Below are 20,602 nucleotides of genomic sequence, written 5' to 3'. Positions count from 1 at the left end.
TAGACATGCTTCTGTGAGCCAGCAACTCTTAACACCTTTCTAAATACTAAATAGCATTGTTCATGCCTTCTGGATGCAACCCTTGTTTGTGTATGCAAATGAAAAGCTCACAGCTCTAATTCCCCATTTCAACGCTTTAAAAGGTCATCCTTGGTTTATGATGATACTGTGAAGGCGTAATGTGTGCACACAAGACCTTGCTAATTCTTTTTTTGGACTGCTGTAGTAGCATTGTGTATTGGTTTAAATGTAAAACAAAAATGAAGTTTACAGTATGATTGAATTGGATTATATAGATTTGTAGTGCACATCACAAACAAATAGAAAAGGCAAAGTCTATTTTCCATAATGGCCTATTGCAGTAGAAAAAAACTGTACACACACAGTTGGGTCTCAGGATATGGGAAATTGAAGTTTGCAGAGATAACTAACGGTATATTTATTTAGTTCATGTTGAATTCCTTCTTTTTCTGCATTTATTCTCTGTTATTTCCGTCCTCTTCTTTCCCCCCGCTTATTAATTAATGTGCAGTGTCAGGCGCCGCAGTTCTGGTCAGCTTGGTGGCAGGAGGAAAAAAAAAAAAATCCGTAGCAACTCAAAGAACACATCACTGTCAATTAGAGCCCCATGCTCCCTGGGGCTGCCGAGAGCTGTCTGAAGAAAACACTGCCACTTTGACTTAAACATTCATAACGTGTACCAAATGAAAAAAAACTCAAACACATAAGCTCAAGTTTTCGGGTTACAGATGGTCTCCTGTTTTCACGCTCCTTCTAACATTGCAGAGCTTTCAGATTATGACAGTATATGTATATGATTTTCTTCAATTTAACTACTTGGGGAACAACAAACTCCTTTATTATTATTTTTTGTCAATAATCTTTTGTGTAAATGATTAACTCAGCATTCTGCTGCATGCACATTAACTCTTTGACTACCAAACGTTATCCAAAAAAAACCAACTGTGCCAGCCGATTTGGAGTATTTTCACTCACCTTTCAAAGCAAACAGAATATTGTGCAGTATGACGACATAAATATGGTGGATACTATATGAAAGATTGGATTCCATTCTTTCATAAGGAAAAAAAATGTTTCTACCTTATTCCGTTCTTTAGTAATCACCATTTTAAATTAGGTAATTTGAATGACATAAGCGAAAATGCAAAAATATGAAGAGAAAAACAAGCTTTTTGTGAAAAGATAAATTTTTTTGCACAACAGTGACTTTGACACTATTTTTTTAGTGACAACGCAGCACTGCACAAGACGTTGCGCTGCCCATTGAGAGAAAAGAAAAGAAAAAAAAACGGCATTCATTAGGATTTTAGAATACGTCATTAAACGTTTTTGGCGGTCAAAGAGTTAACAGTTGTGAGCGTACTCTATGCACCAAAGCAATTACACCTACTGAAGCTGAAAATAAATGTGGGATATGCTCATGTACCTACAATTCTCAGTACATTTGGGCATTTCCTGTAGATGCTCTGCTTTATAACTAGAAAATACTGAATATTTTAAATTTTGCCTCTATCACAAATGGTTCGATATTACTATAAAGTGCCTTTGGTGTCCTCAGTCATCATGAAAATCTAGCTAATAATGAAACTCTGTGGTCCTATTATAAGTGGCCAAACATTTGCACACATACCAGCACAATGATAAGACTCCTGTTGCTGTCCACCCTGTCGTTATGGGGAAACTGTGCCTTTTAATATGTCAGAATAAATAATAAATACATCTATGATAAAATATAATAAATATAAATATATAATAAATATAATAAATAAATATGATATAATATAATAAATAGATGAATAATAATAATAATAATAATAATAATAATAATAATAATAATAATAAATGTTTCAGAATAATTATTCATATGTTTTATAATAGTTTCAATTTAGTTTAACAATGATCATGTCCATTCTGTCATTGTGAAATATCAGTTGACATAAAATTATTATTTGTTAGGCATTTCATTGACCATTTGATAATCGAATCATGTTTCTATTTAAAGCCCACCATGCGCTCATAATGCTAACATTAGCTAAAAAAAGGTCCACATTAACAAAATCATCTCTTTTGCTGTTTGCATGTACATTGTCTACTTGCTATTAAAAATAGAAAAGTGTAGGAGCTTGACCAATATACATTTCTAACAGCATAACATCTACTAATAAAAGAAAACAAACAGAATTCATGCAGCAATTTTCCAACCAGACTTTGCTGTAATAAACTTAAGTGTCAATCGCTTCAATGAGCAATTTTGGAGTACTAATTCAATTAGGAGAATTTAATGGACTGATTGGCCCTGTTTTGTGACCTTTTACGAACATCTTCACAATGCATTTGAACATTTATTGGACAAGTGGGTCGCCTGGTGTGGCCCACTAAGCGTTCCTTGCCACCAGCACCGACTTTGATGTCTGCTTTTGACAGTAATCCAGCGGTTGCTGATCGGTCAGCCTCTTCCCTCCTACTGAGCGAATCGCGACGTTGGGCCGGGCAACACCAGTGTCTCGCTTGTCATTTTGCCAACCCAGGTTGATTGACTGGATAATCGCATGTTCTCGTGCTGACCTTGTGCCATACTTATCTGCGGTTCCCTTGGGCATGGAAGTCAACGAGGCAGCAAGAGATGACTGTGGGTCCATCGCTGCAAATAGATCACCTTAAGTGAGGATTCTTGGTGGCTGGATGTCACACACACATTGGCCGTTAATGTCAGTCTCACAACCACTCAGTAAGGCAGTGCGGGGATGTGTTGTAATGCAAATGCCCTCTTGGCCCGCTTCCTTTTTTCTCCCCTTGGAGAGCAACAAGGGCAGAAAGATGGAAGACAACGATCAAGTACACTTTCAAGTCCTACTCTATTCCATTATTTCATATCTCCGGCCCTTAATCCCTCTCCAGTTTCAATCCTGCCCCTGTTTAGTGCTTACAAAGCAAAACTGGGCGTCGGAGATTGAACGTGTCCCAGAACTTTGGCATCCTCACATTTGCATACGCATTGCATCAGGGCTTTAAAACTTGCTGAAAAAGAGAGAATAAATAGCCATAAAGGAGTTGAAGAGAATGAACCTGGCACCTATCTAAAATAAACCTCACAGTGGGCAGAGCCTAGAGATTTAATTCTGTCACAATGGGATATTGTCATCCGAGTGTTTGGTTGTGTGGGCACAGCAGGAGAACACTTGAGCAGCATCTATATAAAATCCAAGATCTTCTCAGAGTATCTCTCGTCAGACCAATTCAGGGATTTCTGTGATTTGTTACTTGTAATTGCAGCGGTTTTTAATTTTCCTGCAGTTTGCTGTTTTGCTCTAATTTATCCGATTTTAAATTGGATTATGTTTGAGGTGTTTGCCAACTTGAATCTATTTAACCGCTCACGTACAGCCTTCCTGACGGCAGTCACGCTGCTCATGCAAGTTTTCAGTATTGGCTGAAGGCATGAATCAAAGGACTGCAGTGTTATTTTAATTTATGTCAGTTTAATTATCACTCAGCATTAAAACACATTTTCATGTTCAAGTTAACATGCAGATACAGTGTGTTGTGCTTGTAAAGACAGACAAGATTTATTTGTGAGCGTATCTATTGAAAATGGAACCACATTCTGTATTTCCTTGTTTTTTGGTTGACTGGATTTGACAGCAACATTAGTTTTACCCATTTTGCAACCGAGTAGTGATTTTAAAGAGTGTAAGGAGAAGCCCTGTTGTTGAGATGCAATATCCCATGATGGTTATTTGCTGCCACCTACTGGTATGATGAAAATTACTTGAATACTGTCTTACATTGTCCCTATTTCTTGAGTGTACTTTGTTAGAACTGTAACGTGAGGGTTCGTTGGTAATTGTTGGATAGACTTTTAAAATTAGATTTCTTTAACAGTGCTTTTACTCTTCACAGCTACAGCCACAACACTTCCTGACACACTATTATCACCTGAATAAAACTAACCAATCAGGAGCTAGCAGAATTTAGGCAAGTGAATGAGGACAGCATATTCAACACATCAATCCACTGCTTGCACAAAAATGCCAAAAATGTATGAATGTGTAAATAATTTTGCAAACATAGTGAATAATTTCAAATTCAATTTATAGATGTAATTTAATTTATTAAAATATATATATATATATTTATTTATTTTAAAATAAATTATAAATTAACTTAAATCTATAAATTGAATTTGAAATTATTCACTGCTTAACCAAATATTTCTGAGCAAAATTCTTCCTCATTTCTTAGCATTACACAACCACTAACAAAGCAGATTTTCAACAAAATACTTAAAACATGGCTTCTCAATTACCTCCTCACTCCTTTTTGACAATGTGAGTTTCTTGATGTCTTTTTTTGTTGGAACGGCAAAGTGCAAGTCAGAATAATGTGCTTTTTATAGACCATTGTCACTGCCAGACTATGTCAGCCTTCATATTTTCTGCCTTTGCTGGAAAAAAAATGAACTCATCCACTCTGTCCCCTTTTCTTTTTCTTTTTTACCTTCTTTACTATTTTCTCTCAGGTTTTCTGTACTGTATGTCTACCTTGCGCATGTGTATGTTTGTTAACCATTTTCGGACTGTCCTGCAGGCAAAGGTCCAGAGACTATTTTTGCGGGTCAGAATCTGAACGATAATGATTGGCACACAGTACGCGTCTTCAGGAGGGGAAAGAGTTTGACACTGACCGTAGATGATCTGACACCAGTGGAAGGTAACATCTTAACCAGCATCAATGTGGGGGGCTGTGAGGTTGGGGAACAACACACTTATTCTTTTCATTTGTGCCTGTTTTGTAGAAAGTTAAACCCACGTTATTCATACCATTGCCAACTTTTGAGCTAAAGTAGCTTTGTGAATGGATATGTGTTAGCTGGACACAAAGTGACAATTTATTTTACCATTTCACAAACCTAAAAAAATACGTACACTTACCTTTTTTCACACATTTAATATCATACATTTGGTTTATTAGAATACTCTGGATTACGCTAGAATTTTAATTTAATTTAAGTTTAATTGTTGTTCTTCATTCCGCATTTTGCATTTCCTGCTTTGAGATGTCTATTTTTGTCTTTATTTTAATTTTTAGCGTTAAAAAAATAGATGACATTAAAACAAGACCAAACTAAAACAATTTAGTCTCTGTAAGGCTTGATCATTTTTCAATGTTGTTGTACTGGTAACAATGGCAATTACAGTCGCCATTATTCTTCTTATTCTTTCTGTAAATTTGAAATAATAATAATAATAGTATTAATAATAATAATAATAATAATAATAATAATAATAATAATAATTAGTGTTGTTCCGATACCGTTTTATGGTCCCCGATACCGATACCGGTACCCAGCTTTGCAGTATCGGCCATTACTGATACCATACCGATACCTAAGGTTTTTTTTCCTCAACATGAAAAAGCTGTCCTGCCATTGGTTCACAGCATTCAAGGGCCAATAGGATATCTTAGATCGGCATGCAGTGATCATGTCACATACCAGTGAATGTCGTGCACGAGCAAGACACAAGATGCTGCATCCAAAATCCTATGTTAGCTTTGGAATTAATGGTATCGGCATGTTACTTGTGAGTAGTCACCGATACCGATACCACTGTTTTAATGCAGTATCGGCACCTCTGCCGATGCTTGTATCGGTATCGGAACAACACTAATAATAATAATAATAATAATAATAATAATAATAATAATAATGATAATAATAATGATAATAATAATGATAATAATAATAATAATACTACTACTAATAATAATAATAATAATAAAATAAATAAATAAATAACCAAATAAATAAATAAATAAATAAATAAAGCTATAAAGGGTCCTCATGGCCTGGTTACGTCACGGTACTTGCACATTGGCATACTGGCACATAGGACAATAAATGTTTTTGTCAGGCCTTATGTGTGTGCAAAGTTTCAAAAATATTCGCTTAAGTTTATATCCTCAAAACAGCATCATTTTACTTTGCAAACAGCACATCACCACGGCAACAGTGTGTGCCAAAATAAAAGTCCTTTAATAACTTTTTATCTTAAACACCTTTAGATGAAACACTCAAAATTTTGGGACGACCAAATGCATTTTTAGGAGGCGTTTATTCAAATATGACCTCTATAAAAGGGTAAAATTTGTGCCAAATTTCAAAATACAGCAAAATCTAAATGGCAGACCACTTCATGTATTTTGGACATTTAAGAAATTTGTTTTGCCATTGTTGTGATTGTCCCACTCCCCCCAACAACACCACCTTTTGCTTTTCCCAACTGTGCGATCAAAGGTCAAATGGCCGGTGACCACACCCAACTGGAGTTCCACAACATTGAGACAGGCATCGTGACGGAAAAGCGCTTCATGTCCATGGTGCCGTCCAATTTCATTGGTCACCTCCAAAGCCTGTCCTTCAATGGCATGGCCTACATAGACCTGTGCAAAAATGGTGACATCGACTACTGCGAGCTCAACGCCATGATCGGCTTCAAGAACATCATCGCCGATCCTGTCACCTTCAAGTCGCGCTCCAGCTACGTCACCCTCACTGCTCTGCAGGCTTACTACTCCATGCACCTTTTCTTTCAGTTTAAGACCACCTCTTCCGATGGCCTCATCCTCTATAACAGTGGGGATGGGAATGACTTCATTGTGGTGGAGCTGGTCAAAGGGTATGTTCATAAAGCCGAAATATGGTGTCCACCTCTCCGTTTTGGCTGACAATTAAGTTCACAATGTAGCAATGATTGTATTTGAATTTTATTGTGGTCTAGAACCGAATTTAATCACGATGAGAACTGTTTCAACTAATTCTGTTATGAGTCAAACTAATTGCCTCAGCCCTCAGTAGTTTGCAATATAGTTCTATGCTACTGCAAAACACATCCACAATAAGCATACAGTAAAGGTAGATTTATTTATTTTTTTTATCCAACCCAAATACCCTAAAGAACATAGTAATAAAATGTATGCACATCCCTGTTCAAATGTAACGTTTTTTGTGTTATATAAAAAAAAAAGAGATGACAAAGAAGAGAGCAGCAATTATGAGAAGCCAAATGTTTACTTTTCTACTGCTTGTACAAAAAACGGATAGCCTAATGGTTCCTTTCATGGAACTATTCATATCTCAAACAGTTTCTCAAGTGAATACAATTCTTCTTGACAGTTTTTATATTGCTAAAGGACTTCATTTTTTTGCTCTTATCACCTTTGTGCCAGAATTGTTACTTAGAGCTTTTGGCTGTGAGTCTTTTTTTTTTTAATCCTTACAAAGACACACAAGGATCCAACATAAGAAGGAATCAACCACAAAAGTGTGCATTTCTTAATGTTCAAATTCAAATGACGTTCTCGAATGGCCTCCTTTGAAAAAAGACCTCAAGTTATACATACTATTTATGCTTGTGGGGACATTAAAAACACATATTTTAATTACATTGAGCACACACATAAAAAATGTGCATTCACATACTTGCTCCAATTTTTAGAAGTTAAAAGAGAATGACAAAACTTTATTGTTTTGGTTTTTTTTTGGGGGGGGGGGTTTCGTCAAATTTTATTTTCTGTTCATGCTCAACATATTTATTGCTTGTCTGATTATAGATACCTGCACTATGTGTCAGACCTGGGCAATGGAGCCCACTTGATTAAAGGAAACTCCAACAAGCCTCTCAATGACAACAACTGGCACAGTGTCATCATCTCCAGAGACGCCAGCAACCTCCACACGGTCAAGATTGATACCAAGATTACCACCCAGACCACCACAGGAGCCAAAAACCTGGACTTAAAGGGTATGCAAACATAATGTTAATATGTGCATTGTTATCTGATAGAACATAAGTCAACTAATATGAGTTTCATTTGCATTTAATGCATTTTTTTTTTTTTTTAATAAATGTGGCACTCCCAATTTGCTCTTTAAGTTGACATACATTTTGAAGTCAGAAAAAAAAATCCTTGCCATCTCACAGTGCAATGCCGTTATGTCCACTAGGGGTCAGTATTGCTACATCTTTCCTCCTATCATTCAGGTAACCTTTATATTGGTGGAGTGACCAAGGAAATGTACAAGGAACTTCCCAAACTGGTGCACGCCAAGGAGGGTTTTCAAGGTTGTTTGGCATCAGTGGATCTGAATGGCCGCCTCCCTGACCTGATGTCAGATGCATTGGACTGTGTGGGACAAATCGAAAGGGGATGTGAAGGTGAGGTTTGAGTTCAATTGTGTTTTGAGCCTCCTGATATATTTCATAATAGCATATCGATATATAGCAGCATATACTAAAATGTTGAGGTTTTTTTTTTTTTTTTTTTTTTTTGTCACTCGACTGATTCATCACATTTTGTCTAAGAAATTGCCATATTCGTTTTAAATGATCTGAGGTAACTAAAGTAAAACATGACTCAGCACTATTAGCTCTGGTCATAATTGGTCATAAACGTCCAGCAATCTCAGTATGGAAAAGGAGTTCATGGGCCACACTGAAAAGATAGTAAATAAATGTATTACATAAATAAAGTTTTGCCTTTTTTAACAAATGAGAGATGTGTCAGAAAGTTTCCAGGACTGGTATCACAAACAATCTTTCAAACCAAACTGGCCGCTCAGCCAGCAAATTCTACAGACAGATCCCGTGTTTGCTTTGTTCAGTGCGTGAGAAGCTGTGAGTGTTGTGGCTAAAACTTGTGGCTGTCTTACCGTAGCAGTGGAAGGATGAGATTAAAAAGGGATAACTTCAAAGGGGTAAATTTGTAGTTTGGATTTAAAATATATATTTTATGACACCAGTCCTAGAACTATTCTGACACTGTGTCTTTTATGTGTGAGACGACATCTGCTGTTCGCAGACTTTAAACCATAACTGGTTGCTGTTAAACTCAACATAAATAATTTAAGAGCAAGTGTTTAAGATGTTGGATTGCTTCCAGCGTACTCCTATTTATATAAAATAGCAAAACAGACTTGAGTTCCTCTATTTGGCTGAAATTATGATTTTGAAGAATGAGGTTTTTTTTTTTTTTTTTTTTTATTAAGTAAATGTTTCCTGGAGAACAGCATAGTTTTGATGAATTTCTTGAAATATTTTAATCATCCAATCATCTTCCTAATCCATATTTGGCTGCAATTAGGAGCATGTGGTGTTTATTTACATTCTTGATGTTTACAGTACAGGTTCACTACTTCAGCTACAATAATATCTCTGATCCTTTCCCATGCTTTAAGCACAGTGTACTTTTTTGCTCCATCTCTTTCAGACCAAAACACTGAAACAAAAATAGATATCAAAATACTGTACTGGTTAGATGGATTATTCATCAGTCATTTTGCTAGGTTTTTTTTTTGGTTTCATTATTTATCCCTCCTTGGGGATATATTTCCACATTTTCAAATATGTTTCTGTGACATAATACAAATTCCTAATTTCTTTTGATTTGTATGTTAGCCGCACACAAACACTGAATTATATGCTAAGACGCCCACACTGCCAACACGTCATGACCGTCACATGACATAAAGAAAGCATGTAAGCGTTTGGATCAAATGTATCAAGCGCCAATACTTTGCCGTGAACAAAAGTTAATTTCATTTGGCCGTGATCTGATTATTCCCTCAGTCATATTTGCACTGTTGCTGCTATTTCCAATTCCATCTCCATTTTGCTTTGCACTGTGCACACTTACTGGATGTGAGCGTTTGCCAGAAGCAATCCCTGTGAATTATGTATGAAACCTTTGTTGCGTGCATGATTAGCATGAGTAGCGCATCCAAAGACAATACAGTATTGGATTTTCTTTTCAGCATCAGTCACCAAGTTTAATTTCACAATTAATCCACTCGACTCAATTGAGTTTACAAGCTCTGATCGTTTTTATGGTTCAACATTATAAATGTAATCAAATTCAGCACCATGTGTGGTTGCGTCAAACTTGTTGTTCCTTTTGGGCCGCACATGAACACTGCTTGTAGTTGTTTGATTGGTTATTACAGCGTAGGTTTGATACGACATCACTGATGCTGTTTGAATGTTTTTAGTGTTCAGCTTGCTCCGACCTATTATTTATGCCTCCCTCTGGCCAATTCAAACACCCACTTCAATCATCTTTACACACACACACTCTTCACCCTCCACAGTTATTCCACCTGACATCCTTCTGTTTGACTAACAGCTGCTATACTTTGCCTCTTCTTCCTCTACTGTTTTGCTGACAAAAGTTGCATTGATGAAAGCTGATTTGCAAGATTTGCAAGGTAGATACAGAAGATGTGTCTGTTTAATACGGCGTGTGATATCCTTCCCTTGGTTGCATTGGCAATGCTTCCCTGCTCCCGATTCTCCAAATACTCACAAAGTCCACATCTGAGTGAGATGACTGCCACTTTCACTATTCACCTTCTCATCATACATGATGGACTTTAGTGCCATTGGAATACAAGGATTATTACCTTTTTATGCACTTTTTTTTCATTTGCTCTGTTAATTTTAAATTCTTTATACACTCTGTTGTTGTTGCACTCTACATAGAAAACAAAACCAAACACCTGCAGGTGTGCATGGAGGGATTTCACAGTGTTTGTCTAAATCAATGAGCCTCACTTTTAATGTACACTTGCAAACTATAGTGCCTAAAAATTATTAGACCACCACCCAGATTTGTATCACAACCTCCATAAACGAACACAATTTGTAATTGTAATTTATTTTTTTATATTTAGGCCACCATAAACTAATAAGTGTTATCCAAACATTTTCAAATAAAATTAACTAAAAATGGCACGTTTAATCAAAGATTCAAATGATGTTTATTGACTTGCATTCCAGAACAGGGGAAAAAAAAAATGTTTGCTTGTTTGATTTTTGACTTCTCAGATAAAGCCCAGTAAGCCAGCTCAGTTTGAAATTAGTCATTCCATTCAAAATGCTAAAAAGTAAAAGCTCACTAAAATTGTTTCAAGATGGATATGGGCACCCTTTGTCTTTTATTTATGAATTTATTTTATTTATGTTTTTTTGTTTTCAATGACAGGTGGTCTAATAAATTTAAGAACTGTATATGTTGTTCACATCTGACAAAGTATTTTATTATTATTATTATTATTATTATTATTATTATTATTTATTTAATTTTATTTATTTATTTATTTATTTATTTATTTATTTTTTGGTGCACATAGTCCTATTTGCATGTCTTAAGTCATGTCTCACAAAAGAAAGTTTTGTTCTACTTGGAACCTTGAAACTTTCACTTTAAAATTCACACATTGTTTTATTTTCACTGCATTGTTTGTTATGTCAAACTATTGTGTGGATTTGTGTGGATTTTGTTTTAGGATCACGAGTATATGCTAATTTTATTAGGCCCACATCAAACATACTATGAAAAAAAAGCTAAAATGTTACAAGTGGTATACAAGATATTAGTTTGAAAATTAAGATGAAATATTACAACAGGTAAATTGTAATTTTGCAAGCATTTTTTTTTCCCATTATGAAATAAGAACTAGTATTTGTGAAGACTTGTAATTTCATGAGTATAAAGTTGTAACATTTAGGGAATTAAATGAAGTGTTCGAATGAGGATTGCTGATGATGTTTTAAAGAGACAATTTCATTTTGCACAGTTAAACTTTCAATGTTATGGCACATTTCCTCAACATGAGGATGTTTATCTCACTTCTCGTGAAACCACACATGGACTAAAATACTAATGGACTGATCGATTTACTCTTCTTGGGTTAGTTCAATCATCCAGTATTGTTAGACAAATATTTAAGGATATTGCCTGATGATTATATGGCAGGTCTAGAAAGCGAGACAGTGGCTGCTAGTCTCAGACTATTCAGACTATTTAATTTTAACATTCACTTGTCACATTCAGACTTTCTTCTCAGAAGTAATTTTTTTCTGTTTTTGTCATCTGAATTAAATTGCACCACCATCACAGTGAATTCACATGCATTTTGCCAGTTACATATGGTGGTACTTATTAAATATGTGCCAGATTAAGTGAAAGAAAATACCTGTATTATTGTTCATTTTTGTTGCATATGCCATAATTCAATGTTCAGTCTTTTTTTTATACATTGAAGCCAGCTGCGGTAAAATAGTGAGCAGCGTTAAGAGAAAGCTACATCAAGTTTGTTACTTATCAAATGTCACTGAACTGAACACCGTATTTTCACGACTATAAGGCGCACCTAAAAGCCTTCAATTTTTTCAAAAGCTGACCATGCGCCTTATAATCCAGTGCACCTTCTATATAGATCACCATTGAGCCGCCACAGGTCTCGCTGTCAAGACGCTATCGGTGACCCTGCACGATCGGTGACGTGCATGCGCAGAAGATCCCGCCATCTTGGATCTCTAGCTAATACTAATACTTTACCTCAGAGAAAATAATAAACCAGCTGTTTATTCATTTTGGGAGTGAATGGAGTTGTCAGAAAGCTGGTTTGTAATCTATTAATAAAGTTTGACTGACCTATCTGACTGTTTTGTTGACATTCCCTTTAGCGCGGCACCATCTAATGGATGCATAACGTAACCCCTGCCTCTACTGTAGCGTCTTATATATGGAAAAAGTTTTAAAATATGTCATTCATGGAAGATGCGCCTTATAGTGCGGAAAATGTGGTAACTTCCAAAATCATCCGTATACCATCTTGGTCATTCACGAAATTCAGTACACTGCCAGACAAATAACAGCTAATGGCCATAACATCAAGGAAGACCTACCTTGACATTCGAACCACAATGATACTTATTTTGAGTACGCAAATTCTGTTTGATATTGTGTTGACATTGTGTGCCTCCACACATTCAACATAAAGCACAATGTGAATTTAAAACCTGTAAATTACAAAATTTGAGCTTTGTCTCTACGGAAGAAAAAAATGATTTGTCTTGTGTATTGGACTGTTTGGAAATACACCAAATATGCTCTTAGTGACAGTGTGCTAGCACAGAAAATTGCAAAACGTGTATGTGTCACTCTTGCAGGAGGATAGTTCATGTTATTTAGTGACATTTTCAATGCAAAGTGAAATGAGACGAGTAATGTCCGTGGGCTCACTGCATGTTGTACTTTTCTTCATGCTCAGGCCCCAGCACCACATGCCAGGAAGACTCCTGTGCCAACCAGGGAGTGTGTCTTCAACAGTGGGAGGGCTTCAGCTGTGACTGCAGCATGACGACCTTTGGTGGACCGCTCTGTAATGATGGTAGGAGTCCAGAAATGTCTGTTCCTGTGTCGTTGTTTTTTTCCCTGCAGACATTAAGCGTTATATATATGCACTTGATACTTTTTGTAATTTCAAATACACGAGAGGCTTTCAATGGGTTTCCATTATCGTTTGCAATGCTTAGCATAGGCAGGTGAATAGGCAAAGTTCTGAACAACTTTCAAGGTAGAAGACGAACTGGGCATTCTGTAGATGAGGCCTGCATTATTTTTTATTTTTTTAGTAGACATATAGATTTGCATTTATTCTCTTCTGCTGTTGATATTCTTGCTTGTATTGCTCTCCTTGCTCATTCACTCAACTGGATCAACCAAGTACAAAAGTTATCATGAACTCGTTGTGACCTTTCATTTTGCATTAAAGTAGGATCAAATGCAGCATTAAACTTTGTTTTTCAAGTTATAGCTTATTTACAGCAATGGGAGCAGACTGGCTCACAGGATATGTTCGAATATACAATATTACATTTGGACTAAAAGACTCTGCCTGCTGTGCCTTGTTACTGTAGCCAGACACATTGTTCCTGCAGACCTAATAAAACAATAGCCCGGCTCAATATCATGGCCCATGGGATGCAATATCCAGGACACAGAAGCGTTTTCCTAGAACTGTGACAAACTTGAGTCGGTGGAATGAAGATGTGAGTCAGCTTCACTCTGCTCAGGAAAATCTCAGTGTGAGAAATGTAGCTGAAGTTTTATCTGTGCTGATGGATTGTCATGGCGATGCGATGTGGGGAGAGAAGAGAAATGAGCAAGTGTTTTGGCCAAATGTATTTTATTATTATTATTATTATTATTTTATTATTTCTGTTTGAATCAGGCAATTAAGAACACAGGAATGGGTTCAGCAAAGTTACATGTAGAGTTGATTGAATTATTTAAAACTGAGCCTTAGTACCTTGCCTCCTGCCTGTATATCATTCATTAGCATGCTATGGAATTGCTACCTAGTGTTGTACCAACAAAACATAATAAGCCTACTCAAACTGTGCGATTAATTTCGCTACCGGCATAGCTCCAAGATGGCAGCATGTATTTACAACACCTATTAACATTTACAGCCACTGTGTGATGGAAAACATGGTATGCAGCTTGCTTTTGTGGATATTTGTAGTTTCTAGAACATGTATTAACATTTATTTTGGTGAAATGGGGACAATAATAAAATATACTTGCTCTGAGAGATCAGTCAACCTTCGCTGAATAGAAATAAAAACAGTCACATCAAATACCTGCAGTAGCTATGAGCGTGACACAGATTTATTTAGATGTTGTTTGTGTTTTGAAGTTGTTTTGCCAGCAGTATTGAACCACAAACAAACCAAAAAAAAAAACAGGGAGTCCACCAAAAAGTTTGACACTATTTTCTGTTGGTCTTTTCAGTTCTCCTGGCCTTTTGGCATCCCAGTTTAAAAGGATTCAGTGGGTGTATGTGTGTGTGTGTGTGTGTGTGTGTGTGTGTGTGGGGGGGGGGGGGGGGGGGGGGGGGGGGGGGGGGGCTAGATGTCCGGTCTACACCTCCTCAGGGAGTTAGCCTACAGTGGTCAAGCATCTGAAGGTAATGTTTAAAGACAAGCAGAACGGTGTTTACTATTGAGCTTAAGTGGGTCGAGAAAAGGCGACTGAGTCGAGGCCGCCTAAGCTTCACGCAACTTCTACCTCGCTTGGTTGCTCATTCACCCCTTCCTGTATTCCAAGCTATTAGTGCCATGTCAATATTGTAGCAACAATGGAGGTAGTGCGGGTCATATCGCCATTGTATCTGCCCAAAGGGCAAAGATGGGGCTTACTCTCGAGATTTCTAATGTGGATGACCCAGTACACAAGTATGTTAGTATCTTGAGAATAGCCTGTCTGGGTCTTGGGATGGTTTCTTCTGTCTGGCATTGTTCAGGGTCAGATTTGTCTTTAATCCATGCAAAAATGAAAATACCTTGGGAGTCGGGACATGATTACTGTACATGATTTCAAATGCATTGTCAACAACAGACATTCAATTCTAATCAAATTAGTCATGTTGGCATGTATTTAGTTTAATTTAACATCCTGAAGATCCTAAATAAGTGATAGGATATGAAGAATAAGGGGTAGGACTGGATAAGTTTTCAACTTCTTCCTACTCCCTTGAACATATACATAGATATTTATTGGATGTTTCTTTTATTTTATTTTTTATTTTTTTATTTTTAACTTTATGTGTTTATATAATTATACGTGTATATATGCATATGTTCAATAAACTTCAAACTTCAAAAAAGATAATTCTACCATGAATTTTATTGAGCACACGTTCTTTTTCAAGATTTTTAAAGAATCACCTGAAGCGTACATTGGCTCTGAAACCGAAACCAAACGCTAGGGACTCAAAATGATTACTGGATTTAGTTTCATTTAGCATCCATGAAGTTGATTCTACCACAGATTTTATTGTGCACAAATTCTATTTGAAGATTTGTAAAGAATCACCTGAAGTGTACATTCAGGCACTAAAAATATGTTTAAAGAAAGACCAGCATCCGTCCTTAAAATTGCGTGAAACTAACAGTGATTTTATATACTTTTAATTTGTGATTCATAGTTCCTAATTGTAAAATGGCCACAAGAGGGCGGCGTTATTTCTAGGTATCGGCCGCCGTCGTACTGATAACTGAAATAAGGGTATCGACCCAGTGCCAATACCTGGTATTGTTACTTGCCCATCTCTATTTGATAGTATTGAATGTGCACTACCATCAAGAAGGAAAAAAACTAGTAACCGATACACAGATACATATTACTGGATTGCAATCTGGATATTAGGAGCAGGTACTGGAATTGATTGTCACGATTTGATATCATTATGGCATCATTGGAACCACATAATGATCAGATACGAAGGATCAAATACTGATATGAATGGAAAAAAATAAAATAAAGAATTTTGCTCATTAAATTCCATATACTAGCAGCAAAGATGATTGTATCCTGACCATTTGATTGGACCTAGCGCTCATGCCATAACGTAAAGACGGTAAAGCATCCATGTACTAGTTTTGTCAGGACTATTGAGTACTTTCGGTTGAGAACGTCAAAATGTTGGCTGGTGTTAAGGGTGAAGTAGGGCACTTAGATTTCATTGAAGTCAAGCAGTCAAAAGAATACACTGGACGGATTAAACCACTTAGTTTGTTTCAAGGGGATAACCAGAGCGGCTCTGTGGCCATGAGGGTTTGAGGCACTCGAGTCTGCTGTCACAACAAAGTAATATTCTCTTTACCCGGTATGTGTCCCCATTTTATTTGATATTTGGTCTCAACGTGTATTGAAAGCTTGCCCTGGTTTTTAACAAACAGGGGCCATCTATGTAACGTTTGGTTATTCACTTTAGCTGTAACCTCATTTCCATAGTCCCATGCCTGCAAGAATAACAACACAGCCAACCAGCATTCTTCATTAGATTTTAACTATTGTTGAGGGTGTAGTAATTTCGTATCAGTATAATGAATCTTGTAGAGTTTGGATGATTAATATTTAGTTAGATAGTTACTGAAACAATAATGTGGCTTGTGAGGGCCTTATTATTGGTTTCATTAACGCTATTACCCTCACATCACACCTGTTGTCACTACACAGCACAATTGTTTTCAATTATTTCCTCACGCTGACGGAGATCCTCGATTTAAACGGTTATCTGTGCCAGATTGGTGACTCAAACTGTTGGCATAGAAACCAGACATTGACAGTTGCTTCATTGTGAATGCTGGATAGCTGCTCTATCTTTCGCTTAAAGTTTTTTTTAATATATATATATATATATATATATATATATATATATATATATATATATATATATATATATATATATATATATACAGGACTGTCTCGGAAAATTAGAATATTGTGGTAAAGTCCATTATTTCCTGTAATGCAATTAAATAAGCAAAATGCCATACATTCTAGATTCATTACTAATCAACTGAAATATTGCAAGCCTTTTATTGTTTTAATATTGCTGATTATGGCATTTTCAGCCAAATATCTTATCTCAAAATATTAGAATATTTCCTCAGACCACTTTAAAAAAAAAAATGCCATAATCAGCAATATTAAAAAAGAATCTGATTATGCTCCACTGTAAATGTCAAACTTGGAAACAACTTTACTGATGCCCAATCACCGGTAGATGACATCATTGCCCCCATTTTATACGAAATAAACACAGTTTCAGAGTCCATGGGAGAAATGGCTGTATTTTGGCAAACCTACATTTTTCTACTGTCAATTATAAAAGAACGGGACGGAGCAAAAAGTATTCTATTCTATTCTGTCATTTGGTAGATTCGGCTTATATATATAATTATTGAACGTAATAGCCCGTGGGTATTGAAAATTGTAAAATTTTCTAAAATGGCTGGTAGTGAAAGAGTTTCAATGAATTAAACACAAATTACTTTTGTTTTATCTAAAGTCCCGTCGGGGTGTTTTTTAAAGCGAAATTTACCACCGAGCACACCAACTGGAGTCACCCCGCTCATTTTGGAACAACAGGCGTAGGAAATGCCGTGCATTGACCTCATCACTGACTTGCGCAGCCTTCAATGTAACCATATATATATATATATATATATATATATATTGAATAAAGTGTGTATAATGAATATGCTCTTTTGTTGTACCGTAGTTGCCATCTCACTGGTCTTGGCTTGGATTATAACGTTTGATGGCTCATGTGTGCTTTTCCAGAACTCCGGACTGTGCACTGGTGACTTACTTGAACATTAAATATGCAGTTGTTTCTCCACAACCCAGGACTAATTAACATGTTGACAGAGGAGGAGTTTAACTACCCTTCTGGGTGTTCATTTTGTAATTCACATTTACTACTCTCAATTAACAGCTCACTAAACGTACAAGTTTTACGCTTGGCTTCACAGTTACAAAAACTGTAACAATGTGGCATTGACTTTTTCAGTGTACAATAAACAGGCACGTGTCCTCCATGACGCATGGATCTTTTATTCCAAGCACTCAGGAATTAGACAAAAGCCATCCCTCTCTTTCTCCATTACGGAAAAGTCAGCTCAACCTTTGACAGTGTCCTTCACTTCCTGCAATCTCTTGTGTTTTTCATTCATGACGGATAGACTTCATGGGTTCCATGTGTCCCTATCTGTGTTAAGCTATCACTCATTATCTTGGCCAAATTCATTTCCACCTATACTGCTGTCTTAATGTGATTTAAGTAAGAGCCCAGCTTTACAGGGTTTCAGGAGACTCTCAGCCAAAACATTTGCTGCATTGGCTGCCACCCTCAAGCAGCCTGGCAGAACATATATCGTTGGATGGTTCTCGCTCTCTGGAGTAGGATGGAGGTGGGAGATGGGGGGGTATGTGAGGCAATTAACCTTGCTTAGAGCCGTGATTTCCAACCAGCGTGCTGCGGCATATTTGTGTGCTGTGTAAGAGATCACAAGGTGAGCTGCAGGAAAGTAGTTAATTTCAGTTAATTGGTCAGAAAATTAGTTACAAATAACACTGGGGAACACAATTTTTGTTAGGTTTGGTAGCTGTTTTTAATACATTTTTGGATGCAGAATCCAAAACTGATCTATTTTTTTCCTCTTATCACATCAGGTTTTTGAACTATAGGATCCCTGTTTTCTTCTAAACTATGAAATGAATGTGTATATATCCAAAAAACACTAAAACAAGATTTGAACTCTAGAAAAACAAACAAAAAAACAGCATAAAAACCAAAATGGAACTTACATGGTTAAAAGGTTAAGAGAAAAGCCTGCACAAATCCTTTCATTTCTTAAATCCTAGTTTTCTATTTGCAGATATTGATAGTACCGATTTATTGGGAGCTGCATACACCTCTCAATTGTGACTGCACAAACATGTTACCGTGTAGCTGTGGATGAGTCCAATCATAATCAGCTCTTCTTACTGCAGGCTTACTACAGCTAAACCGTTGAATTTTTTTTATTTTTTATTTTTCTTTCTTTCTTTCTTTCTTTCTTTCTTTCTTTCTTTCTTTTTTTCTTTCTTTCTTTCTTTCTTTCTTTCTTTCTTTCTTTCTTTCTTTATTTATTTGTTTGGTTTTTTTTTTTTTGGTTGGGTAAGCTGTGGAGAAAAAAAAGCAATGTGCTATGGGAAAACAAATCACTGCAATGCCAATTTTAGTTTTAATCAGCATAAAATGAAATGCACTTCCAATAGATGGCAGAAGCTACATGATTACCATATATATAAATTTTATGGGACATTTTTGTTGTTTTGTTTCATCTATGTCATTACCAGAAAAACACAATTTCTCCACATCTCTTGACCTTTTGTTTCAAGATAAAGGCACAGCAGTTGTTCTTGTAAAATGTCAACATACATTTCTGATGCAACATCGACAAGTGTCACAGTGTAGTGAAGTACAACCTCTACATTGTGCATTCCTCTATTTTATATGCGTCAACTGAGCTGTGTGGCACGTATACCTTCCTGCTACTTGGGCAATGTGAACCGTATATGAGGAAAGTGCTCCAGATATGGTTCAATAGAATTGAAATTGAAAAGCATGAGACATGGAGAGAAGTGCAGAACTAATGAGAAATAAGGGCTAAGCATTTTTCTTTTGTATTTGGAAAGCGACGTCTTCAAGTACTGTGTCTTTTTATTGTTCTAGTTAATACAGTTCTTTGACAAAGAAACTGTGCTCTCCTAAAGCGGGAGGGGGTCCATCCTTGACCTGTTTAAGATGGTGAACTCTGAGAAGAGAAGTGATGGACTTGGCTTACAGGAGAGACAGAAAGACAGAGACGGACAGACCGCAGTGCTTCGGCAGCCCGCTGCATCTTGGGAACTGTCAGACAAGATAGAGGGAAAGCCTCCAGAAAGCTGACGACCTACGACCCCTATCTCTCTCACTGACAGTCAGGATTTAGTTTATGCATTTGCGGAAACATCTTCTCTGCATATACACACACGATTGCCAACAGACAGGAGCAAGAGGGGCGAATCGATGCAGACATCTATCTATAACCTCGATTTGCATTTATGTGCAAGGTTGTTTAAATGTTATTCCCTAAGTACATGCTCTATATGTATTTAGATGGATTTAGGAAATGATTACCGCTGTTATATCATCACTTATGCACCACATGAGGATATGTACAAGTCAAATTGTTTGACAATAGCCAAATGTTTTTCACTTAATACTAAGAACTAAATGGTAAAAAGTTTTTTTTGTTTTTGTTTTTTTTGCTGAAGGTGTACTGTATACTGTAATGCAGTGCACCTCCTTGCCTGTGGTTAGTAAACTGGGTCAACGGAAGTGGATATAATAATATAATAC

At 36.5% G+C, this 20,602-nt stretch overlaps 1 protein-coding gene across 25 annotated transcripts in view; it reads left to right on the top strand.

Annotated features, from left to right (window-relative positions):
* The window catches only part of LOC144001554 (neurexin-1a-like), a 235,382-nt gene that overhangs the window by 119,513 nt on the left and 95,267 nt on the right, over positions 1-20,602 (top strand). For 24 of the 25 annotated variants that reach the window (XM_077495998.1, XM_077495997.1, XM_077496006.1 and 21 more), the window contains 5 exons: positions 4,609-4,731; positions 6,317-6,698; positions 7,633-7,823; positions 8,064-8,237; positions 13,133-13,252. In XM_077495998.1, coding sequence (XP_077352124.1) covers positions 4,609-4,731; positions 6,317-6,698; positions 7,633-7,823; positions 8,064-8,237; positions 13,133-13,252 — 990 coding nt within the window. Of the gene's footprint in view, positions 1-4,188; positions 4,732-6,316; positions 6,699-7,632; positions 7,824-8,063; positions 8,238-13,132; positions 13,253-20,602 lie in introns of those variants that run through there. The other variant, XM_077495999.1, reaches the window with a different exon arrangement.

This window comes from Festucalex cinctus, chromosome 14 (genome assembly GCF_051991245.1).
Source record: "Festucalex cinctus isolate MCC-2025b chromosome 14, RoL_Fcin_1.0, whole genome shotgun sequence".
Classification (NCBI taxonomy): Eukaryota; Metazoa; Chordata; class Actinopteri; order Syngnathiformes; family Syngnathidae; genus Festucalex; species Festucalex cinctus.
Note: the sequence above shows the minus strand (reverse complement) of the source record. Positions and strands in the feature narration are given on the sequence as shown.